Here is a 26033-nt window from a genome sequence, read left to right as displayed (position 1 = left end):
GTCAATCCCTCCTTTATGGTTTATATAAAAATGGAGTCAGTCCTGCCTAGAATATGGGGCAAGTGTACTAGAGAACCAGAGAGCACAGCCGCTCCGTGTTAGATCCCGCAGAAATGATGAGCTGCATGCCATTCATGGGGGGTGCCCCTGCAACAACCTCATCCATTGATTCCCTTCTCCCCCAACCTTTCTGGGCTACTGTAGCAGTGTTCTCTACTTGTGTGATGAAGTAATAAAGAATGCAGGAATAAGAAACACTGACTTCTTAGTGAGATAAAATGAGGGGGAGGCAGCCTCCAGCTGCTATGATAGTCCAGGCAGGACATTAAGCGGTGTGGGGGAGAGGAGCCCAGCATCCCGCTGCTGTGATGAGGACGGTTACCAGCCATTCTGTACCATCTACCTGGAGTCATTCCTATTTTTACCCAGGTGCTCCCGGCCGACCTCACCTGAGGCCAGCCAGGAGCACTCACGGGCTGATGATGACGATGGATAGCAGTCATAGTGTACCATCTGCCACCGGGGAGGGGAGGGGAGGGGAGGGGAGAGGATGCTGCTATTCATTGCCACAGCACAGCATCTACCAGCAGCATGCAGTAGACATAGGGTAACATATAAAAAAAGTCAAGAAATGATTTTTTTCCCTTTTTTCACGGGGAGGGGAGAGGGGGTAAATTGATGACATATACCCTGAAATACCCCGTACAATGTGTTTGACCCTACAGGCATTGGGAGCTCAGCCAAGAATGCAAATGCTTTTCGGAGACTGCGGGGACTGTGGTATAGCTGGAGTCCTCAGTCCCCCCTCCCTCCTTCCATGAGCGTCCATTTGATTCTTTGGCTTTCCGTTACGCTTGTCACGCAGCACTGTGCTGTGGCCTCTGTCTATCATAGCCTGGAGATTTTTTCAAATACTTTCTCATTTCGTCTTCTGTAACGGAGCTCTGATAGAACAGATTTGTCTTCGCATACAGCGATCAGATCCAGTATCTCCCGTATGGCCCATGCTGGAGCTCTTTTTGGATTTGGGACTGCATCGCCACCCGTGCTGATCAGAGCTCCACGCTGGGCAAACAGGAAATGAAATTCAAAAGTTCGCGGGGCTTTTCCTGTTTACCTGACCAGTGCATCCGAGTTCGGATTGCTGTCCAGAGCAGTCACAATGGTGCACTGTGGGATACCGCCCGGAGGCCAACACCATCAATTTGCGGCCATACTAACTCTAATCCGATATGGTAATACCGATTTCAGTGCTACTCCTCTCGTCGGGGAGGAGTACAGAAACCAGTTTAAAGAGCCCTTTATATCAATATAAAGGGCCTCGTTGTGTGGACGGGTGCAGCGCTAAATCGGTTTAACGCTGCCAAAATCGGTTTAAACGCGTAGTGTAGACTAGGCCTAAGTTACTTATCTGACTTCTATTGCCACAATCCTCCCAGCAAAGTAATATTGTCTACATTTTAATGGATGGTAAACTGAGGCACGGTACGGCTTCCTGGCTGGACATGAACCTGCATTTCCTAAATGAAAAGCTAGTGCTCCAGTTTCTGGGCCATTCTCAATTTTGACACCAAGTAATGACTCTCAAAGTCCTCAATGATTTTACACAATGTTGTCTGTTTGCACAGAACTGTGTGCTCCTAGTGTTCACAATGGCTTGATTAGTAAAAGAACCAAATAAAAGCCAATAATTTAGGAGAACATCCAAAACAAATTGTGGCAGATCTGAAAGGGAATGCCTAGGAAGGAACTTTTGAAGTGGCTTAAAGCTGGGAAAACACATTGCATATTTCCTATCCTTGTTTGGATTAAGAATGAAAGATAGTCTAGGTCCAGGTACCATGCCTGGATTTTTGATTGGAAAAGAAAAACTGAAAAACTTCCACCAAAAGATTCTTTTTGGCAGTTTTTGACCAATTTCCCCTCTTCCCCCCCTGCCCAGTTTTTGGCAACTTTTAGCCTAAAATGTTTGTTTTGCATATGTGCTAAACACATTCCAATTTTATAAGGTAATGCAGCCCATGCTGTTATGTTTCTCTATGCACAAGGTACTAATAGCCTTAATGACCGATATCTGAATTGCAAATAACAAACAAGAAAGAACAAACATAAAGCAAAGAGAGGAAGGATGGTTCAGGGGTTAGGGGATTTGCTGAGGCCATGGGAGCTCTGGGTTAAAGTCCCGCATCTGCCACAAATGTCCTCTGGGAATTGGAACAAGACACTTAGCTCTTCTGGGCCTCGGGCAGCTGCTCAGATGCTATGGCAATGGGGGGCCAGATTAGCACCTTGGTGAGAAGAAAGGGTCCATGAAAGAGCACGGTGTGCGCGCTCTCTCTTAGACAGTCTGTGCCAACGTGTCTCTGTGCAGACGTGTCTCTTTGCAGAGCGAGACCCTTAGATGTGTAACAGTGCCTTGCACAGAGACCTAGCCAAATGTATTGTTGTTCCAGTAGCAACGCAAGGTCCCAGCCAGGGCTGGGAGTTCATTGCGCTCAGCGCTGTACCTCCCAGAGGCAGGCAGCCCCTATCCTGAAGAGCTTGTGCTCTAAACAGATAAAGGGGGCACAGAAAGGAGCCAAGATCTGCAGAAGAGAAGAGCAGGGCTGCCCAGAGGATTCTGGGGGCCTGGGGCCATCGGCGGCAGGCGGCTCCGGTGGACCTCCCGCAGGCATGCCTGCGGATACTCCACCGGAGCCACGGGACCAGCGGACCCTCCGCAGCCATGCCTGCGGGAGGTCCACCGGAACCGTGGGACCGGCAAGAGGCAGGGGGCCCCCCTGCGGCGAAATGTCTAGAGCCGGCCCTGTTCAGCGGCGGGGGGCCCTTCCATTCTGGGACCCACCGCTGAAGTGCCCCGAAGACCCGTGGCGGGGGCCCCCTGCCTGCGAATTACCTCCGAAGCGGGACCCGCCGCTGAAGTGCAGCCTGCTCTTTGGCGGTAATTCGGTGGTGGGGGTCCCCTGCCGCGGTTCTTCGGGGCACTTCGGCGGCGGGTCCCTGAACGGAAGGGCCCCCTGCCGCCGAATTACCGCCGAAGACCGGGTTGCACTTCGGCGGCAGGTCCCACTTCGGCGGTAATGCGTTGGCGGGGGGTCCTTCCTCCTCGGAGCGGAAGGACTCCCCCGCCAGCGAAGACCGAGAGCGGAAGAAACTCCGGGGCCCGGCCCCGCAAGAGTTTTCTGGGGCCCCTGAGCGAGTGAAGGACCCCGCTCCAGGGGCCCCGAAAAACTCTCGTGGGGGCTCCTGCGGAGCTCGGGGCCTGGGGCAAATTGCCCCTCTTGTCCTCCCCCTGGGCGGCCCTGGAGAAGAGTGAGGGGGGATTTGATAGCAGCCTTCAACTACCTGACGGGGGGTTCCAAAGAGCATGGAGCTCGGCTGGTCTCAGTGGTGGTAGATGACAGAACAAGGGCAATGGTCTCAAGTTGCAGTGGGGAGGTCTAGGTTGGATATTAGGAAAAACTTTTTCACTAGGAGGATGGTGAAGCACTGGAATGGGTTACCTAGGGAGGTGGTGGAATCTCCTTCCTTAGAGGTTTTAAGGTCAGGCTTGACAAAGCCCTGGCTGGGATGATTTAGTTGGGGATTGATTCTGCTCTGAGCACGGGGTTGGACTAGATGACCTCCTGAGGTCCCTTCCAACCCTGATAGTCTATGATTCTGTGACTCCCAGCCTAACTATTAGACCAGTGGTGGCCAATCTAAGCCTGAGAAGGAGCCAGGATTTACCAGGGTACATTGCCAAAGACCCAAAGTAGTATGTCAGCAGCACCCCATCAGCTTCCCCTCCTCCACTCCCAGAGCCTCCAACCCCTCCCAGCCCTGCTGATCAGCACCTCCACCTCCCTCCTCGCAGCCCCCAATCACCTGTTTCGTGGTGTGCAGGAGGCTCTGGGGGGAGATAGGGGGAGGAGAGAGAGCATGGCAGGCTCAGGGGAGGGGGTGGGAAGGGGTGGAGTGGGAGCAGGGCCTGTGGCAGAGCCAGGGGTTGAGCAGTGAGCAGCCCCCGGCACATTGGAAAGTTGGTGCTTGTAGCTCCAGCCCTGGAGTCGGTGCCCATACAAGGAGCTGCATATTAACTTCTGAAGAGCCACATGTAGCTCTGGAGCCACAGGTTGGCCCCCCCTGCCCTAGACCTTACTACCCCCCCACACATCGCTGACACAATCTCATTCTTTCCAAGCAATTTGAAATGTGCCCTGCACAGCGCGTGGGGCTGAGATAGCTACGTGGGCTCCCCCAGGGGGGCGGCAAGTCAAATCTCTACTGTTCAGAGGCATCTCCGTCCCTCTGATCTATGTAGGGAATCTGGCACTGTGTTTGGAGCCTACTGCTCCTGCTCCTCCGCAGTGTTGCTAATCTGCTGAGTTGATGGAGAGTTCACACGGGAACTGACAAGAGTCAGGAGTGGAGCTGGCGCACTGGAGCCTGGCAGAAATTAGACTTACAAATGTGCCTCAGCGGGGATGCTCAGTGCTTATCTTGTCAAAGTAAAGACTTTGTTCCTTGGTCTGAATCCATGCACTTGCACGCCCAAATCTGCAGACATGCAAGCGCATATGCTCCTGGAGACACTCCCATGCGAACAAACATATTCATGGATGGGCACATGCACACTCATGCATCCATTCACGGGCATGCATAGGCTGATGGCCACAGGGCCAGACGCACACTCATGCATCCACTTTACACATGCTTATGCACACAGAGATCTCCACATGCACACGGATACATGCACATCCGGTCACACACAGAGACATGTGAACACACAGTGGAGGTGCCCAGAGCAGCATTACCAGTCTCATATGGTGAGGGGGGGCAGTTCTGGGCAGTGGCATGCTAAATGGCAAGGAAGGAAAAGAGATGCCTAAGGCGGGATATGATAGAGGTCTATAAAATCATGAGTGGTGTTGAGAAAGTAAATAAGAAAGAACTAGGGGTCACAAGAATTAGGGGTCACCTAATGAAATGACTAGGCAGCAGGTTTAAAACAAACAAAAAGGAAGTATTTCTTCACACAAGGCACAGTCAACCTGTGGAACTCCTTGCTGGAGGATGTTGTGAAGGCCAAGACCATAACAGGCTTCAAAAAAGAACTAGATATGTTCCTGGAGGGTAGGTACATGAATGGCTATTAGCCAGGTGTCTCTAGGCTCTGTTTGCCAGAGGCTGCGAATGGGCGACAGGGGTTGGATCACTTGATGATTCCCTGTTCTGTTCATTCCCTCTGGGGCACCAGGCACTGGCCGCTGTCAGAGGACAGGATACTGGGCTGGATGGACCTCTGGTCTGACCCAGTAGGGCCGTTCTTATGGACACATCAGGACAACACAGGAAATATATGCCGGATATCTGTAATGCTAGGCTCAAATTCCATTTTCACTTTCAATTCAGATGCTGCAGAGTGACGAACACCGTAGTCTCTCACTCACTAAGATTCACTTTATATTTGTTCTTTCTTCCTTTGCTCTTGTCCTTCATTGGAAACAAAAGGCCTCTTGCTGGAGGAATCTGTTTTGCTCTTGGCCGAGGGGAAATTTCACAGCCTTGGTTTCAAGCTTCTGTTATTATTGACTGGCCCTAGTTCTAATCCTTACCTGTCCCTCTGCATTATTTGGCTCTCTTTGAGTGGTCTGGGCAGTGATCCATAAAGTGCCTGCCCTGCAGATAAAACACACAAGTGCCTATATAAACTTCAGGCCCTGAGCCAAATGAAACTTAGGGTAAAGGAGTGCAGCTCCCCTGAAAGTCTCTGTGCCAAATTCAGTGGGGATTTAAGCTGCACATCAGGAAAGAGTTGATCAGAAAACGGGTATCAGTGGCATAATTTGCCCCACTCCAGCTTTCAGTGGGTGTGCAAAATAAGTGCGATTTTGACACTAAAGGAACCCACGAAGATGGCGTCATTTGGCGTCAGGATCATAGCCAGGGTCTGTCTGATTCTTTCTGCAGCACATCGCTAACATGTAGCCTTGCGGCTCCATCTTCACAGCTACCCCTCTCCTCTGGGCTCTCCACATCTCACCTCGCAGTTACAGCAGGGTTCTCGTCTCTGGCCAAATGCAGCCTTGCCTTGCTCAGCTGCATGAAAAGATCATTTTCCCATGTCACGCCTCTCTTTGCAGCCCTCCACTGGATCACCCTCCTTGATCACATCAAACATAAGCTGCTTGTCTTTACTTTCAACATCCTTCCTGGCTTATCCCCGCCTTGCCTATTACCTCTCCAGGCATTGACATCCACCTCTGATCGACCTGCCAGAGACCGGGGGAAAGGGTAGGGTGAAGGGCCTAGGGAGCAGAGGAACCATCCAGCAGCATAGCCTGCTGTGGGTCGGAGACCTGGAACGCCCTCCCTCTGGCCCTCTGCTGCCTTCCTGTCTCCTCCCAGGTCAGGTGCAAGCCTTGGCTCTTTACAGCAGCTCCCCTGCCTGTATCTTGGTTTCTGCATCCCCTGTGAATCACTCATGGGCTTAGCTTTGATTTAATTCAAAGGTTCCCAGGTGGGCACTGGTCACTCGGTGCCGTTCTCATCAGCTAGCTCAGCCTCCCACCGCCGTGGCACCAAGCAGCCTTGCTCAGCTCCTTCAACCCCTGGCTTCCAGCCGCCAGCCACCCCTGCTCCCACCTCAACTCTGGATCCCTCGGCTCAGCTCTCACTGTAACTAGTCATAACAACACAGCCTCAGGACTGAGGCACACACCCAGCGACGCACCCCACATTCCTTCCTTCAGAAGAACATGAGAATGGCCAAAGGGGTCAGACCAAGGGTCCATCCAGCCCAGTGTCCTGTCTTCCGACAGTGGCCAGTGCCAGGTGCCTCAGAGGGAATGAACAGAGCAGGTCATCTTCAAGCAATCTACTCCCTGTCATCCATTCCCAGCTTCTAGAAAATTAGGGACACCATCCAGGGTCCCCAGCCCCGGAGTCCTGGGCTGCAGGCTGGCCCCCCTAGCCCCAGCCTGGTCATGGGGGAAGATCACCGGCGGGAAGCAGGAGGAGACCTGGAGGTGGAGCCTGGGCAGGGCCACATAGGGCTCTTTGTGGAGGCTGAAAGGTATTTAGATGCTTAAGTCCCACTGAGGTAAATGCCAAAATAGTTTCGAGGATCTGGGCCATAGCCTCTCTTTGCCTCAGTTGCCTATCTGTACAATGGGGCTCATAGCACTGCCCTGCCTAGAGGGCTGTGAGGATAAACAGACTAAAGCCCTTGGAGCTCTGCTGATGAAAAGCTCTGGGAGACAGGGATTATTATTTCAGGAATCACTAGGTAATAGGCATTAGGAGCCCATCACGCAGCTTCCTTTGCAGAGGACACAAAGGCTGTCAGATTTTGTATCTATGGCTGCTTCATTACTAGTGGGTACAGAGCTTTCAAAAAACCGTCCATTAATAGAGAAATAATGTAACGGCTGCATTATGGACTAGAATCAGCAAGGCAATTACTGATTAGCAAAACACCAAATTATCATTCCAAAGAATGCGCGAGAGAAATCGATCATTGCTCCTGACCACGAGCCATCAATAAGTAGGCTTCATTCATCAATTACTTGTTGTCCAGAGGCAAGGGAAAAGGGCGTGGTCTATTGGTTAGACCAGGGGTCTGGGGAAACTGAGGCACAGTGCTTGGTTTGCTTCCCAGCACTGCCACTGTGCCTCCTGGGGCTCGTCACATCTCCTCACTGTGCCTCAGTTTCCTCTTCTGTAAAGTGGGGCTAATACCTGAGCACCAGGAGTGTTGTGAAGTGGACGCCTGTAATGCTCTGAAATGGGATAGAAGTCAATGGTCAGTTCTGTATATTTCCAGAAAGCCTAACTGAATTCTCATCCTCAAGGTCGGGAGCAAAAGAGGCCATACACCAAGAACAGACTAAAAAGGGACCTTCCCTGTGACATTCCAGATATTTGTGCCTGACTGTGGAATTTCCCCTATTTCGTATGTTAGCTGGTCCTCTCCAGTCCTCAGGACCTCACAGGTCCTTCCAGTGGCGATTGCTGTCATGTCACAAGCCTCCGGCACCTGCTGGAGATGTTGAGAGTTTCTGCCCATCCTTGCCCATCTGGTGGGGCTGGTGATGAGAGAAAATCACCCCTGAGGGAGGGAGCAGAAGGCAGGACAGTGCAGAGGTGCCACCTAGGGGCCAGACACATTCAACTGCCTTCTCCTTTCCAAATAGTGCCTGGTGATAAATGCCTAACATCAAGGATGGGTCCAAAATGAGGGTCCGGATCTGGAATCCAGTAACTTTTAGAGCCCTGGAAAACTCCTCCATTTCTCTTTGCAGGGGCTTCCTTCTTCTGGTTTGGGTCCAGGAATTTCACCTTCCAGCAAACTGGAAAACCTGGGCCCAGTTTGTCCTGATTAAAATAATCTGAAAGCACCACCAAGATTTCTCACTCAAGTTGCAGACCAGGCTCCAAACCCAGCCTCCCTCGTGCCAGTCGAAAACCAAGCCGCCGGCTCTTTGGAAAACCAGGATCCTGGATGGAGGAACTGGATTGGACCCGCTGAGTCTCAGTCCACAAGCTGAGCCTTCCTCCCCCTGCTTCTTAAAGCTATGAGATGCTGGACAAGTCATTTATTCTGCATGTGCCTCAGTTTACCTATTATGTAAATGCACATCTGTAAGAGTCCACCAGGCCTGATTCTGCCCTCATCTTTACTCTCCTGTGATTCAATTGACTCCAGTGGAGTTACTCCTGAGTCACACCCGCATGAGTGTGGCAGAGTGAAACCTACTGACCTCCACTGAGGTGAATGATGGGGATTTCTGCATGATGCTCATCCTCCTGGCCCCAGTGGCTGCAGCGCTTGGGTAACACTGGATCCCTTTCAACACTGCTCCTGTGCTGGGAGAAGGCAGTGTGTCCTAATGGACAGAGCACTGGCCCAGGGCACAAGAGACTTTGATTCAATTCCTCACTTTGCTGTGGGCAAGTCACTTCCTTCTCTTTGCCTCTGTTTCCCCATCTGTAAAATGGAGATAATCATGCTGACCTCCTTTGAAAAAACATTGAAATCTACACATGAAGAATATTATATGGGAGCGAGGTGGTATTGCACTGCTGCGTGAGTACAGGGCACGAACCCATACTAACTCAGGCATGGCTGGCAGGAAAGCTTCACACTCTCCCCAAGATGCAAATTTAATGCCAAATTTCATGCAAATGAGCGGTAAGACCTAGCTTAATACCATGCCTGGGGCTTCTGATGGGTCTGAGACCCCTCTCCTCCCATGCTAACGCTATGCCGACAGAAGCTTGTGGAGAGCCAGTGTAGCAAAACTAATAGTCATGAAATGAGTTTGCATGATTAACCTCATTATTCCAGCCAAAAGATCTGGATCAGCCCACAGTTAGTTTAACGGTTGCTCTGTGAATATTACACAGTCCATAGATCTTCCATTTAATCACTTCAAACGCTGGCAGGGCTTAAGGAGCTTGATCTGCATGTGCTGGCTGGCTTGCAATTTTACAGCACTGGTAACGAGAAGCTTGTGTTTGCTCTGCCTTGCAGCTGGCTGGCAGAGCCACTTTACATTGGAAATGGTGGTTTTGTGGAAACTGAAGCAGGAAGGCATCAGTTTCGACGGACCTTTTTCGATGGGAAGATGTCAAAATCAATCAGTTTGACTTTCCCCGTTGCATTTTACAAACAGGAGATCGAAATGTGGCAACATCAAAGTGAAAACATTTTGTTTCAATGATCGATGCAAATAATATCATGTCAACTTGACTATTACTGTATATTAAAATCTAAATTGCAATATTCTGCAAGTAGATATTATATTTTATATTAGCAGTAATGTATCAGAGGGGTAGCCGTGTTATTCTGGATTTGTAAAAGCAGCAAAGAATCCTGTGGCACCTTATAGACTAACAGACGTTTTGGAGCATGAGCTTTCGTGGGTGAATACCCACTTCATCAGATTAGCAGTAATAGCACTATAGCTTTCCACACTGTGTATATTTTGACAGACATCCATGCCCACTACTATTGTATTGTGCCAACGACATCCCCGTATTAGACTGTGTGCCCCTCTTTTTATCCTACCCTCTTTTTGACTAATCAGTGGACTACATGGGTTTGGACGTCTCTCTGACCTTCCCCTCCCTTTCAGGGCCCTCAGGTACCATTTTTGGACATGTGCATTTTTGGCCTGGTTGGTTATTTTGGGGGAAATTATATTTAAAAAAAACTTAATGTGTCCTCCTTGGAAACAATGAAATAAAATGAATAAATAGAGATGCCCACCCCTTTCCTTATTTTAAAGGAGAAACATGCTCTTTATGCCTTTAGTGCAATTGTTAATAAAGTCGTCCAATAATTGTACAGTGTCTTCATAGCAGAGGAATGGAAAAGTGTTTAGACACACCCAAAAAGGCCTTTTCGAATGGTGCGTCTTCTTTTATGCAGTAGTTGTGCAATATTTTTTTAGCCAATAGCATAGGGACAATGCTTCAAAAGTTATTTTGTCTCCTTCCCTGGGTAAGGAAGAACCCAGCAGGATGGCCACAAGGGAAGGAGGTAGGTATTATTGTTATGTTTTTTACTTCTTGGTGGGTTGCAGTCAGACATGCCGAACCCATGAGAAAAAATGCAGAAATTCGGCTTGTTTTTGGCTTAATTGGCTTGCGAGTTGCTTGTTGGCTAGTTTTTGGCTTGTTGCTTGGGTGGCTTGTAGCTTGTTGCTTCTGTTTTTTTGATCGGTTCCTGGCAAGCAGGGGCAAGGGAGAGAGAGTCCAGGGTGCCCAGCGAGCCCATCCCAGGCCCAGACTGCACGCCGGGGGGATCTTGTCACATAATGTGTTGGGGTTCTTCAGGATTGGCTTGTTTTGAAATGGGACCAGCTTGATGTTTGGCTTATTGTGAAAGTTGGGGTGCTTATTTACTGCGTGAAAATTGGCAACTGTGGTTACAGTTTATCAAAACCCAAAGACGTACAGCATGTATCTCTGACAAGGGGCCCATGTAGTTGTGCGTATATGGTAGGTAGACAGGAGGTGGGGTGCCTAGGCCACCACAAAGTATCCCTGAACCACCCAATTCCCTGTTTCTTCCAATCCCCCCTTAAATCACACCCTCTTTTACTTCAGCTGTGCCTTTTTAATCTCCCCTTAGTGCCCAGGCATTCAGGCTTGATTCACCGTAACAGCTCCGTTTTCAGGAATTTTTCAAGTCTATCTTTGTCAGTCTTGCTTTATTTACTGTTGTAAAGCATCTCGGGTTACTGCTTGTATAAAAGTCAAATGTAGAGAACCGATAAATGGATTCTTTGGGGCCCCTTCAATGTGCTGAAAAATAAAATGAAGCAACAAAAAGATAACGGTTGCTTTGCAGGGACCTCTGTGAAATATCACCCAGTGTGTAATCCACCTACTGTTTTTGTTAAGGTTACTTATTGAGTATTTTTGGTAGCCAGAGAAAAAGTGATTAGAGAGACTGGTGAAACAATCGGGAGAAATCATGCCCCCAGAAGTTGGGGAGGACAGCTGTATGACACACTCTTGCCTATGCTAGGGCATGACAACTAACAAAAAACAGATACAAAAAAAGATTTCAGTCGGTCGTCAGGGTCCCCTTAAAATCCAGGCCATTCTCTTATCCCCTGGCCATATCGTTTTCGTATTCAACTTTTAAAAGTACAGGCTAGCTTATTTTTCAAAACTTTATTTGATATGATTAAAACAGAAGGTTCAGCAAAATGTTTTAGCTTTAAAAAAGTCAGGGAAAAAAAAGAGGATGCCTATGGGGGGCATCTTTCTTCACATAACAGTGGCAGCAACCACAGACTTTATCTCTGCCCTTCATGCAGTCCGATGACTTGTCTTCCCGCTTTGTTTTCGAGCCCTTCTGTAATGAGATTTTGCGTGGTATCCTGGAATCTGAATTCTGCTTCTCCATTTGATGAGCCCGCTGAGAAGCCTCTGTCTGCCATTCAGAAATTGCATGTAGAAACTTTGTTTGGTTGAGATTGTTTTTGCATGCTGGGTAATTCGTTTAGGCAAAACTTTACAAACAAGCTAATGCACCAGGCTTTCCCAGCTGGTTAACAGCTTATAAGGGCAGTAACCACCATGGCTTCTCCTCCAGCCACTGTCTGACTCCTTTGCTTGCTTTTGTTGTATCACATGAGGGTCAAAATCAATTATCTTGGGTTGAAACTTTTTTTTCAGTTTGGTCAAAACTATTCGGCAAACTTGACAGAAATTCGTGCATAGTTTCAGTTGCCCTGAAACTGTGGTTTTTGACAAATAAACTTTTTTTCCAAAAAATCTCTCCAAGCTCTGATTTTATATACATATGTATTTACACACACGCACACACGTGAACATTTCTCGTTTATTCTGCTGTCATTAAGATTTTGTACAATTATTTAATAAACATTTAAAAATTGCACAAAAAGCATATTTTCCTCTAAAAAGGCATGATCCTATATATTTATATATATATATATAGAGAGAGAGAGAGAGAGAGAAAGAGTGTTAAGTGTATCACCATTTCTCCTTTATTTTTCTGACATTGTGCACCTGTTTAACAGACTGTATTTGGAAAAGCACAGACTGTGTACAAAGTACACTGGCCTCTTAAAATAAGGAAAAGGCATAAAATAAATTAATAAATATAGATTTCATCATTTCCAGGAAGAATAAATTAAATACAATTTAAAAAATATAGACTCATAGACTCATAGACTCTAGGACTGGAAGGGACCTCAAGAGGTCATCGAGTCCAGTCCCCTGCCCTCATGGCAGGACCAAATACTGTCTAGACCATCCCTGATAGACATTTATCTAACCTACTCTTAAATATCTCCAGAGATGGAGATTCCACAACTTCCCTAGGCAATCTATTCCAGTGTTTAACTACCCTGACAGTTAGGAACTTTTTCCTAATGTCCAACCTAAATCTCCCTTGCTGCAGTTTAAGCCCATTGTTTCTTGTTCTATCATTGGAGGCTAAGGGGAACAAGTTTTCTCCCTCCTCCTGATGACACCCTTTTAGATACCTGAAAACTGCTATCATGTCCCCTCTCAGTCTTCTCTTTTCCAAACTAAACAAACCCAATTCCTTCAGCCTTCCTTCATAGGTCATGTTCTCAAGACCTTTAATCATTCTTGTTGCTCTTCTCTGGACCCTCTCCAATTTCTCCACATCTTTCTTGAAATGCGGTGCCCAGAACTGGACACAATACTCCAGTTGAGGCCTAACCAATGCAGAGTAGAGTGGAAGAATGACTTCTCGTGTCTTGTTTACAACACACCTGTTAATGCATCCCAGAATCATGTTTGCTTTTTTTGCAACAGTATCACACTGTTGACTCATATTAAGCTTGTGGTCCACTATGACCCCTAGATCTCTTTCTGCCATACTCCTTCCTAGACAGTCTCTTCCCATTCTGTATGTGTGAAACTGATTGTTCCTTCCTAAGTGGAGCACTTTGCATTTATCTTTATTGAACTTCATCCTGTTTACCTCAGACCATTTCTCCAACTTGTCCAGATCATTTTGAATTTTGACCCTGTCCTCCAAAGCAGTTGCAATCCCTCCCAGTTTGGTATCGTCCGCAAACTTAATAAGCGTACTTTCTATGCCAACATCTAAATCGTTGATGAAGATATTGAACAGAGCTGGTCCCAAAACAGAACCCTGCGGAACCCCACTTGTTATACCTTTCCAGCAGGATTGGGAGCCATTAACAACTACTCTCTGAGTACGGTTATCCAGCCAGTTATGCACCCACCTTATAGTAGCTCCATCTAAATTGTACTTTCCTAGCTTATCTATAAGAATATCATGAGAGACTGTATCAAATGCCTTACTAAAGTCTAGGTATATCACATCCACCGCTTCTCCCTTATCCACAAGGCTCGTTATCCTATCAAAGAACGCTATGAGATTAGTTTGACACGATTTGTTCTTTACAAATCCGTGCTGGCTATTCCCTATCACCTTACCACCTTCCAAGTGTTTGCAGATGATTTCTTTGATTACCTGCTCCATTATCTTCCCTGGCACAGAAGTTAGACTAACTGGTCTGTAGTTTCCTGGGTTGTTTTTATTTCCCTTTTTATAGATGGGCACTATATTTGCCCCTTTCCAGTCTTCTGGAATCTCCCCCGTCTCCCATGATTTCCCAAAGATAATAGCTAGAGGCTCAGATACCTCTTCCATTAACTCCTTCAGTATTCTAGGATGCATTTCATCAGGCCCTGGTGACTTGCAGGCATCTAACTTTTCTAAGTGATGTTTTACTTGCTCTTTCCTTATTTTCTCTTCTAAACCTACCCTCTTCCTGTAAGCATTCACTATACTAGACATTCCTTCAGACTTCTCAGTGAAGACCGAAACAAATAAGTCATTAAGCATCTCTGCCATTTCCAAGTCTCCCGTTACTGTTTCCCCCTCCTCATTGAGCAGTGGGCCTACCCTGTCCTTAGTCTTCCTCTTGCTTCTAATGTATTGATAAAAAGTCTTCTTGTTTCCCTTTATTCCCATAGCTAGTTTGAGTTCATTTTGTGCCTTTGCTTTTCTAATCTTGCCTCTGCATTCCTGTGTTATTTGCCTATATTCATCCTTCGTGATCTGACCTAGTTTCCATTTTTTATATGACGCCTTTTTATTTTGTAGGTCACGCAAGATCTCAAGGGTAAGCCAACTCTCCCCTCCCGCCCACACACAATGGCTGATGACACCAAAAATTCATGTGTCTAAAAATGAAACCTAGGGGCTTTGGAAAGGGAGGAAAGGGTAGGCGGGACTTTTAAACCATACAGCCTGCTGATTGGACAAAAAGAGGGAGGGACAAAAGGAGGAGTACGCCTTCTAATATGGGGGTCTAATTGGTGCATTTTGCTGTAGGGGACTTGGACATCTATCAAAAATATGTAGAATCATAGAAGATTAGGGTTGGAAGGGACTTCAGGAGGTATCTAGTCCAACCCCCTGCTCAAAGCAGGACCAGTCCTCAGACAGATTTTTGCCCCAGATCCTTAAATGGCCCCCATGGTGAAGAAAGCTATAGAGCTATTACGTCTTTATTAATTAATGAATTAATTATAATTATATTATATTTTATATTATATTATCAAAGTGAGCCATTTTAATGGTCTCAAGTGGAAATTTTTCCAAATTTGAATTTCCGATTTTTTGCCATTTGCTCTGATTCAGAGTGTAAAGATGTTTGAAAATGTCAGAATTCCCTGCAGAGCAGAAATTCTGTTTTCTTCACAGCTGCGCCTAGCGCCTTTCATCCAAGTAGGCCCAAGGCACTTTACAAAAATCCTATGACAAACTCTTGGCCAGATTTCACTCTCATCTGCTGTGGTCAACCAAGCATCTTACAGGGCCGAGGGAGCACAATGCAAATGGCTGTTTGCATGTGTCACCCTGCCTACTCAGGAGCCAGCTCAAATCAAAGGCACAGGCACAGAACAAAAGGGAACGCTATCACATTATAGGTACATTACACCCGGTAATTACATTTGCTCTAAATGCATCGAAGCTAGTGAAATACTAATGCATTGCCTTCACTCCTTTGAAACATTGATTTACAGTGAACTTTTCGTTAGCCCTAGATCAAAGGGCTGTATTAGCATTTAGATGTGACTTTACTTAATATGTAAAACTTCCTGAAAACTAATGAAGGATTGTGCGGGTGGTCTTAACTAAATGCTTTATATATATCTGCCCGCCAAACAAGACTGGAGCCTTGGAACTGTACATGACATAGCATGTTAACGTCAAAGCCTCGGTCTCTGCGTTCAGCAATGGAAAATCCACAACGTTGTTGTCTGCGTTTAGTCAACAAAGCACGGGCCCACACTGTGCCGAGAACACTTGCCAGGCTGTTTTCAACTATAAGAAGGAGCCCTGAGAGTGATTCTGCATCTCTGGACTGATGAATTCTGATGAGGAATTCTGAGTGATTGGACTGAGGTCCCCAAAACCATTCTGAGAGATTTCTGGAGAACTAGCAGAAACGACGTCTCTTCTATCGTTTGGACTAGAAACATAGACTCACCTGTAAAGTATCTTACATGCTTTAACTTCTCAATAGCTCTCATTTCTTCTTCTTAGCTAATAAATCTTTAGTTAGTTTACTAGAGAAATTGGCTACAGCATCGTCTTTGGCGTGAACTCCTGAGTATCCCTTGACCTAGGGTAAGTGACTGGCCCTTTGGGGCTGGGCGTAACCTCATGTGAGGTGATTTTTGGTTTTAATAACCTTTCCTTACCTAGCCCAGCTTGTCCAGGTGGCAAGATGCGCTGGAGAGCCTAATTCCATGGTGAGACTAATATGGTCATCCAGGAGTTCCTCAGCTTGTTACTGGCTTGGTGAAATCTAATTAGAGAACACCTCAGCTGTTTGGGGTGTCTGCCCTGTTTAGGGTGTCTGCCCTGAGACTGGCACTTTCAGTAGCGAGCTACCCCAGACACCATTGAGTTGGCCAGTGTGAATGGATCACAGAGGTTGGGGTTCCATGGGCAACATTATGTCAGCCACGCTGCAGAGCGTGTAGCAGGAATTCGATATTGCTCCCGTTTATCTGAAACCCTGCTCTCCAACTCCCACGCATTATGCAAATCCTTTCCTTGTCCCCCAGCCTGAGATACAGGAGATGCACACTCTCCGCGACACACTGGGGGACAATAATGCAGAGACCCCCTGTCAGGAGGAGGACAAGCTCCTGGTCACGGTGAAGGCCACACCGTTGCTGATTGGCTGAATGGCACCTGCCCTCTCAATGATCCAAACCCCCAATTATCTGGAGAAAACCTCCTGCTATTTGGATAAATGGGCGTGTGCTGTACTGGGCCCAGCCCAGCCGCCCTCACTCACAGGGTGAGCGCTTCTTCCCAGAAAGCGTCCTATTGACTCCCAGCACCATCGCTGTGCAGAAAGGGAAAATATTGCCAGCAGATTTGCAGACCGCTGAGGCCAAGCGAAAAGAGAGTAAAAAATAATTGTCGCCAGCTGGAGAGTAAGAATTGCATGAAAAATATCAAGTGAAGGATCGGACGTGCTGCGTTAAAGCCCCATAAAGCACGTCAGAGCCATTTCCTGAGCCTTGTATAACACATGCATGAATTTCCTAAAACCTTCCCCTGAAATGAGAAGTAGTTTAGCTGATGGAGGGGAATTATCTAGAGATGCTGTGCTAATATGTTGTGACAATCTTTGTACTACAACACTTTAATAAGCCCTTGTGCTTAAATGCAATACAAAGGAGAGAGAGAGAGAGATGGAGGGAGGGAGTGCTCAGTTATGCCTTGGAGAGATCAACAGGGACTGGCTGTTGGAAAGGTTGCCAGGCGTCCGGTTCTTGACCAGAACCCCTGGTCGAAAAGGGACCCTGGCGGTTCTGGTGAGCACCGCTGACAGTTAAAAATCCAATTGGCTGCTGGCAGCGGGTCAGGCAGGGTGTCTGCCTGGCTCTGTGTGGCTCCCAGAAAGCTGCCGGCATCTCCCTCTGGCTCCTAAGTTTAGTGGTGGCCACAGGGGCTCTGCATGCTGGTCCCCACCTCAGCACTGGCTCTGCAGCTCCCATTGGCTGGGAACCGTGGCCAATGGGAGCTGCAGGGCCAATGGAAGCTGCGGGGCAGCACACAGAGCCGCCTGGCCGTGCCTCCTTGCTGGAGACGGAGGGAAATGCCGTCAGCTTTCTAGGATATGCCTTAGGTAAGTGCCGCCTGGAGCCCATTCCCCGCACCCCCTCCCACATGCTACCCCCCTGACCCAGCCTGGAGCCTCCTCCTGCACCCCAGACCCCTCATTCTTGTCACCCCAGAGCCCCCCAGCCAGAGCTCTCACCCCCTCTCTCACTCCAAACTCTGCCCCAGTTCGGAGCCCCCTCCAACACCCTGAACCCCTCATTTCTGGCCCCACTCTGGAGCTTGCACCCTGAGCCCAGAGCCTGTATCCCCTCCCGCACCCTAACCCCCTGCCCCAGCATGGATCCCCTTCCCACACCCTGAATCCCTTGGCCCCAACCCTCAGCCCGGAACCCCCTCCTGCACTCCAAACCCTTCATCTCCAGCCCCGCCCCAGAGCCCCCCAGCCAAAGCTCTCACCCCCTCTCGCACCCCAATCCTCTGCCCCAGCCTGGTGAAAATGAGCGTGCGAGCGAGGGTGGGGGATGGCGAGTGACGGTGGAAGGGGGTATGGAGTGAGCAGGGGTGGGGCCTCAGAAAACGAGCAGGGAAAGAGTGTTCGGTTTTCTGCAAACAGAAAGTTGGCAACCCTCACTCGTGGAGTTTCTGGCTGCCCAAGTGTCTAGCCACTGCCAAAATCTCCCAGGAGTAAATTAAAACTGCTACCAGGGGAACTCAGCTGCCTTGCTGGCAAACGCCTCTGGCCCTGCTGCTGCCAGTTAGAGGAGACTGTAGAGCTGTTAAGAGTTTGCTGATCTCTGGAGCAGAGCCCCAGACACACAAGGCCCAGTCCTGGTTTCAGTGACACCAACTTTTTCAAGGGAGCTGCAGAGGTGTGACAGTGAGGAGACTCTAGATCAAGTCTGCTCCCTCTCCTAGTCAGCCAACACTGAGCTGCATGTTTCCTCCAGGTTTGACACCTTGCACAGGTGTAGGAGGATGGGTCCACAGGTCCTCATTATTCACCCTGTCTTGGTCCGGGTGTATACTACTTCTCACTGTCCCAGAGGGATTTAAGAACTGGTTAACAGAAAAGCAAAAGTGACAAAATTTGATTCGTGCAAAAAAAACCCCAAAAACTTTGTCTTGCTATGATTTGTAGTCTTTCACGAGTATTTGAAAGGCTGCAGTGTGTTCATGAAAATACGTATAAATCCTGCAAGCTGAAGAGATGAGCATTCATATCCCATAGCATGTTATTGGGTATCCTTAGGCTTGGCCGAACTGGATTTTTATTTTGTGGTAATTTCTATGGCTAATCGCCATGTTTATTTTTAAGCTTTTTTTTCCCCGATTTTTATTGATTTCAATGTTTGCAGTTGCCCAAAATAATGGGCTTTTAACTTTTTAAATTAAAAAGTTAAATTATAGCTTTTTAAAGTTGACCAATAATTATTTCATGACAGTAGAGATTGAAATTCAAAAAGTTAAAGCTTTATAACCATTCAAACACAAACTGTCACCATCGCATGGCAAAATATGCAAAGTAAATAACCTTCAAGCAAACCAATATTTTCTCAGGCAGCATCATTCTTGCTTTTTCTATCTGTGCATTTCTAATATTACCAAAGGAAATATTTTTCCGTTGGTTTACGTGTGTACAGTAAAATTAGCTTTTATTAACATTTTTCAATAAAAATGTAATCCTTCCCAGCCCAGTTAGCTGGATGTTTACCTAAGTTTTTTATCTCTGATCAAGGAGCGGCAATGCTGCTGTGTCGCTAAGGTGACCCCACCACTCACCATCCATAACATGGAGAGAATACGTAAAGCAAACTGACCTTCGGGGGAACATTCTTCATTCAGCCTATTTGGGGGGTATTTAGGAATAAGAAAGAGAGATGCAGAGAATAAGGGAAGGTTCATCAACGATAAAGAGGCTAAATTCCTGACAGATACGATTTGTAATGTGACCAGACAGCAAATGTGAAAAATCAGGATGGGGGTGGGGGTGGTAATAGGAGCCTATATAAGAAAAAACCCCAAAATCAGGACTGTCCCTATAAAATCGGGACATCTGGTCACCCTAAGTTCAGTCAGCTCCAGTATCAACGCACTAAAGCACATGGAAAACGGTAAATGAGAAAGGGTTAATTCTGCTTAAACTGCCTATGAACTGACACCATTGTCATCACGCTTGGCTAAAGACGTGCAGGGGGGCTGGAAGAATTTGTATAGTGGGGGTGCTGAGAGCCATTGGACCAACCTGTAAACTCTGAATTGGATGGAAACCACTTCAAGCCAGGGGGTGCAGCAGCAGCCCTAATTCAAGCACCTAAGGACATGTGTCTACATCAGGGGTCTGCAACCTTTCAGAAGTGGAGGGCTGAGTCTTCATTTATTCACTCTGATTTAAGGCTTCGCGTGCCGGTGATACTTTTTATGCCTTTCTATGTCTATAATACATAACTAAAATATTGTTGTCTGTAAAGTAAATAAGATTTTTAAAATGTTTAAGAAGCTTCATTTAAAATTAAATTAAAATGCAGAGCTCCCCGGACTGGTGGCCAGGAGTGTACTGGATTAGGGTGTGCTGGATCTGTGTGTGAGTGCCGCTGAAAATCAGCTCGCATGCCGCCTTTGGTACGTGTGCCATAGGTTGCCTACCCCTGGTCTACATCCATTTTTATGCACCTAAATAAGAAATTGGGGCTGACACCTGCAGTTCCCATTGACTCCAATGAGAGCTCACTGACAAACAGCCCACTCCATCAGTCATCTTAAATTGGAAAAGCTGGGAGTGAATATGAAAGTTGTAAGGTGGATAAGGAACTGGTTAAAGGGGAGACTCCAGAGGGTCATATTGAAAGGTGAACTGTCGGACTGGAAGGAGGTCACCAGTGGAGTCCCTCAAGGATCGGTTTTGGGACCGATCTTATTTAACCTTTTTATTACTGACCTTGGCACAAAGAGCGGGAATGTGCTAATAAAGTTTGCGGATGACACGAAGCTGGGGGGTATTGCTAACACGGAGAAGGACAGGGATACTATTCAGGAAGATCTGAACCACCTTGTAAGCTGGAGTAATAGAAATAGGATGAAATACAATAGTGAAAAGTGCAAGGTCATGCATTTAGGAATTAATAATAAGAATTTTGGATATACGTTGGGGGCGCATCAGTTGGAAGCGACGGAGGAAGAGAAGGACCTTGGGGTACTGGTTGATAGCAGGATGACTATGAGTCGCCAATGTGATACGGCTGTTAAAAAAGCAAATGCGATTTTGGGATGCATCAGGCGAGGTATTTCCTGCAAGGATAAGGATGTGTTAGTACCGTTGTATACGGCGTTGGTGAGACCCCAACTGGAATACTGTGTGCAGTTCTGGTGTCCCATGTTCAAGAAGGATGAATTCAAACTGGAACAGGTTCAGAGACGGGCTACGAGGATGATCCGAGGAATGGAAAAACTGCCTTATGAAAGGAGACTCAAAGAGCTTGGCTTGTTTAGCCTGGCCAAAAGAAGGCTGAGGGGGGATATGCTCGCCCTATATAAATATATCAAGGGGGTTAACGTTAGGGAGGGAGAGGAATTATTTAAGTTTAGTACTAATGTAGCCACGAGGACGAATGGGTATAAACTGGATATTAGGAAGTTTAGACTTGAAATTAGACGAAGGTTTCTGACCATTAGGGGAGTGAAGTTCTGGAATAGCCTTCCGAGGGAAGTAGTAGGGGCAAAAGACTTTCCTGGCTTTAAGACAAAGCTTGATAAGTATATGGAGGGGATGTTATGATAGGATCGTTAATTTGGGCAATTGATCTTGAATTACCACCAGACAGGTCTGCTCAATGGTCTGAGGGGAGATGTTGCATGCGATGGGTACTGAGTTGCTGCGGAGAATTCCTTCTTGGGTGCTAGCTGGTGACTCTTGCCCACATGCTCAGGGTTTAGCTGATCGCCATATTTGGGGTCGGGAAGGAATTTTCCTCCAGGGCAGATTGGCAGGTGCCCTGGAGGTTTTTCGCCTTCCCCTGCAGCGTGGGGCACGGGTCGCTTGCTGGTGGTGTCTCTGCAGCTTGAGGTCTTCAAACCATTTTTGAGGATTTCAATAGCTCGGTCCTGGGATAGGGGTTGTTATAAAATTGGATGGGTGGGGTTCTGTGGCCTGCCTTGTGCAGGAGGTAAGACTAGATGATCAGATTGGTCCCTTCTGACCTATGAGTCTATGAGTCTATGAGTCATCAGGTTTTCCCAAAGTGCTAAACAGGATGTGCAAAGAATGCAGTCAGTATGGGCCTTGAAATGCCCTCTTAGCTTTGCATTCCAGATGCTCTCTGGGGAGGCTGGGCCATTCCTATTCCAGGGGAATCAGCGTTGCCGGGGTCCACCAGCCTCTTAAAGTCAGCCGGCATCGACGTTCTAAAAGCGCCGAGCTCCCGGCTCGCTCATCTCAGCCGGAGAGGCTGACAGCACAGGAATTGCTGTGGGAGGATTTGCCTCAGGCAAATCAATGAACCTAAAGGATCAGCCATGTAACGCTGAATAGTGAGTGACAGAAGCCAGGCAAGACTGAAGCCTGAGCCTGGCTACCGAGCCCTGGGGGTTGTTCGGTATCACAAGAGAGCAGTGAGTGGCTGTCACAGATGACAAGCTGTGATGCTTTGGGATTTATTTCAAAGGATGATGCCTTTTTGTTTCATTAAAAAATGGAATCTAGTGCTAAGCCTCTCATGATTTTGGCCTAACAGGGCTACTGAAAAAGGGGATGAGGTGACCAAGGGGCCGGGTGGGAAACAAGAGATTGCCAGGACTGAAGTGCTCAGCCTTTTGGGAGCAGCAGTGTAAAATCTCTTTCACTGGTGAGTGTGTGTTGCTAGTCCTCACGCTGGGCCGGTTCACAGGAGTATGAGCCTGCTATAACCCACCTCAGACAAACGATAGCCAAGCCTGCTTTGAGCTCTGGAGGGGCCTGTTTCAATCCCCAGTGGTTGGGCCAAGATGGCCACCACGGCACCTGCACATTAGCGTGAATCAGTGAAACCGTGTCAGAGGGGCTTCAGCATGGTGGGCTCTTTAACGCATTCTCGCCACAGGCTGGGTGCAATGCTTCCACTTATTTCAAGTCACGGTTCAGGCTCCTTGTCCTTGGGGAGACCAGCTCTGGCAGCTGCCCAGCCAGCACAGGGCACCAGCAAGCTTGGAAGAAGCAAAGCTCGATGAAGGTTCATGCAAACGTGAGCTCAGAGCCAGGGGTGGCTCTAGGGATTTTGCCGCCAGAAGCATGGCACGCAGGCTGCCTTCGGCGGCTTGCCTGCGGAGAATCCATTGGTCCCGTGGCTTCAGATCTCCCTCACAGTGACCGGCAGAGTGCCCCCCGTGGCTTGCCGCCCCAAGCACATGCTTGGTGTGCTGTGGCCTGGAGCTGCCCCTGCTCAGAGCATAACGTCTGAGGAAACCAAATCCAAACTCCTGGTGACCCTTCCCATGCCATCGAGACGTAGCCTTGTAAATAACTGTCTAGAAGGCTGTGTGTTACCACAACCCTTTACCGGATGGAATAAGAACTGCGTATCTGTGCACAATGCCACATGGCTGGGTGGGTCACGGGCAGCAGGGAGCCTACCTGGGACCAGAGTTGTCCCTACGGGACGGGGAATTGGGGTGACCACTCTGGGCCCTGTGCTTTGAGGGCCCCGTGGGGCAGTGCCACATGGGTGGTGGGTGAACCGCTGGCTGGAGGAGACTACCCTCATCCCTATCCCCATCCCCATCCCCTCCACCTGAGGGAGAGCATGCCAGGAGTGAGAGCGTGCCGGGAGGGGGGGCGCGTGGCGGCGTCACCACAGCCTCCCGAGCCCCGGGAAGGCAGGCAGCATGGCTCCAGCCTAGGGTGATCAGATAGCAAGTGTAAAAAATCAGGACAGGGTGTGTGTGTGTGTGTGTGTGGGGGGTAACAGGAGCCTATATAAGAAAAAGCCCCCAAAATTGTCACAATCCCTATAAAATCTGGACATGTGGTCACCCTACTCCAGCCCCCTGGAGCGAAGTGGTGCCACTGAAGCAGGGCCCTGGGGGAGGGGGGAGTGTGGGCAGGGCCATGCCTGGCTGTTTGGGTAGGCTCTGCCTCTCTCAGCTTTCCCTACCTGCCCCCGGTGCAGTCCGTCCTGGAAGTGATGTCACTTACTCTCCAGGTCCCGCACCCCCTTAGGGATGGCCCTGCCTGGGACCTCTGAATCTAAAAGACTCACCTCTGTTAGCCTAGTTGGAGGCCCTCTCAGAAGTCCAGAGAGGCCAGGGCCACTTACAGCTTTTGAGGCCCCTCGCCACAATAAAAATTAAAAAACGATGACACAAGAATACAAATTAAGGCACCAAAAAAAGAGTGAGACATAATCTGAATATTTTTATTCAAAAAAACTTTTCTAGCCTTTTGCTGTGCAAATGCACTAATTATTGAGGAAAAATCTAGCTTTCATGCAATGTCACAGTTGATATTAAGCATGGTGAGTCCATTCAAACGCTCTTGTCCCATAGTTGAACGGTCATAGCTCTTTACCTGCTTCAACACATTGAAGGTGGATTCACCTGAAGCCACTGATGCAGGCAAACTGACAAAAATACACAATGCAATTGTGATATTAGGAAACACCCCAGAGAGTCCAAGTGCAAGTATTTCTTGAAGCAATTCCTTTGGCTTGCAGTCCAATTTAAAGTTTGTGGAATATATTCGTTTGAGGAAGATGACCTCGTCACTGAGATTTTTTGAGATTTCTTTGTTGTACTGTTGCTGAAATTGTTCAGCTGCAGAAAGCAGATCTTCATTACTCAATCTGTTGAGCTGCCAGAGAAACCACAAAAGCATACAAAATAATCGCAGTGACTCAAATTGACATGTAAGACCTGATTGAATAGAATCAATGATGACAAGGAAGACATTGACCCCAGGGCCGCCCAGAGGATTCAGGGGGCCTGGGGCAAAGCAATTTTGGGGGCCCCTTCCATAAAAAAAGTTGCAATACTATAGAATACTATATTCTCATGGGGGCCTGGGGCAAATTGCCCCACTTGCCCCCCCCCGGGCAGCCCTGATTGACCCTATAATGCTGCTCGGCATCGGATTCAGTAGGTAAGTTGCGATTGGTGGAGAACTCAGATGAAACGCCAATATTCTGTGCTACTACTTTGGACCCATTGTTCACGAATCTGTTGAATGTCATAGATAAGACTTTCAATGTTATCCCTCTCAACATCAAGTGTAGCACTGCGTGCTTCAGTTACCAGATTAGTTTGGTGGATCATTGTAAGTAGCTTCATCCACAAAGATTACATCAGTATGAATTCAAATTTGGACACATGCTTCTGAGTAGGCTGAAGTTCAGTTTGAGCCTGTGCAGTGTGATTGAAAGATTCAAGCTCATTTAAAGCTTTTCTCACTGAATTCAAAAGCCGCGCAACTGGCTGAACACCATCAATCCGTGCAGACCATCTAGTTTTGGACATCCCATGCAGTGAAACAGGAAGATATTGCTTCAGCATTTCGTACCTTTGTGGACTGCTGCTGAAGAGATTATACATTTGCTGAACAGTTCCAAAGTAAGTAATTACCTCCTTGCATTATTCAGCACAGTCAACGCCTACAAGGTTTAGTGTGTGATTTCCACAGCTGGAGAAAATACAGTTTGAATTATGCTCAAGTAGAACTGCTTGTCCACCTTTGTACTTACCAGCCATATTAGATCCACTGTCATAGGCTTGACCAATGCAGGCATGAAAATCTAACTTGAAACCTTCTAGAATTGCTAGATCTTGAGCAGCAATTTCTTTTCCAGTTTTTCTTGTTAATTTATCAAACAAAATAAACCTTCCTTCAACTGGAAATTTTGAGTTGTCTACAATCAACATATCGAATAGCCATAGTTGTCTGGTATCAGAGGGGTAGCCGTGTTAGTCTGGAGTGGGTATTCACCCACGAAAACTTATGCTTAGTCTATAAGGGGCGACAGGATTCTTTGTCACTTTTTACATAGTAGTCTGTTCTTTGGGAGAACAATCTGGAGTGGCATCAACAATGATTGAAAAATACTTGGCATTTCGAATTTCATCAAGAATTGTTGTTTGTACGAATGACCCACATAGCTCAATAAACTCACTTTGTATGTGTGTGGAGAGATAATGGACTTACATGCACTTTTGACTCTCTTGCGGTTCTCGAACACATTTAACATGCTCTGATAAAAGAGGGTCATATTTGCTGAGGAGCTCAACTATGCCTTGAAAGTTTCCATTTGCACGATCACCAATACGTTGACTGGAACCAAAGAAAGCCAATCCCTGCTCAGAAAGAAAAAGGATGACATTCAGGATGCACTTAAGAATTTTTTTTTCCCAGTTATTAGTTTCTGTAGAGAGTTCAGTCAAGAGTAAATTCTCAACT

The 26033-nt window shown here is 47.6% G+C and overlaps 1 protein-coding gene across 1 annotated transcript in view; it reads left to right on the top strand.

Moving 5' to 3' along the window:
- The first annotated feature begins 6968 nt into the window (after positions 1–6968).
- The window catches only part of LOC127040777 (aquaporin FA-CHIP-like), a 129114-nt gene continuing 110049 nt past the window's right edge, over positions 6969–26033 (top strand). The window contains exon 1 of the mRNA XM_050935361.1: positions 6969–7057. Within this exon, the coding sequence (XP_050791318.1) occupies positions 6969–7057 (89 nt within the window). The remainder of the gene's footprint in view (positions 7058–26033) is intronic.

This window comes from Gopherus flavomarginatus, chromosome 25 (assembly GCF_025201925.1).
Source record: "Gopherus flavomarginatus isolate rGopFla2 chromosome 25, rGopFla2.mat.asm, whole genome shotgun sequence".
Taxonomy (NCBI): domain Eukaryota; kingdom Metazoa; phylum Chordata; order Testudines; family Testudinidae; genus Gopherus; species Gopherus flavomarginatus.
This window is presented reverse-complemented; position numbering and strand designations above follow the sequence as displayed.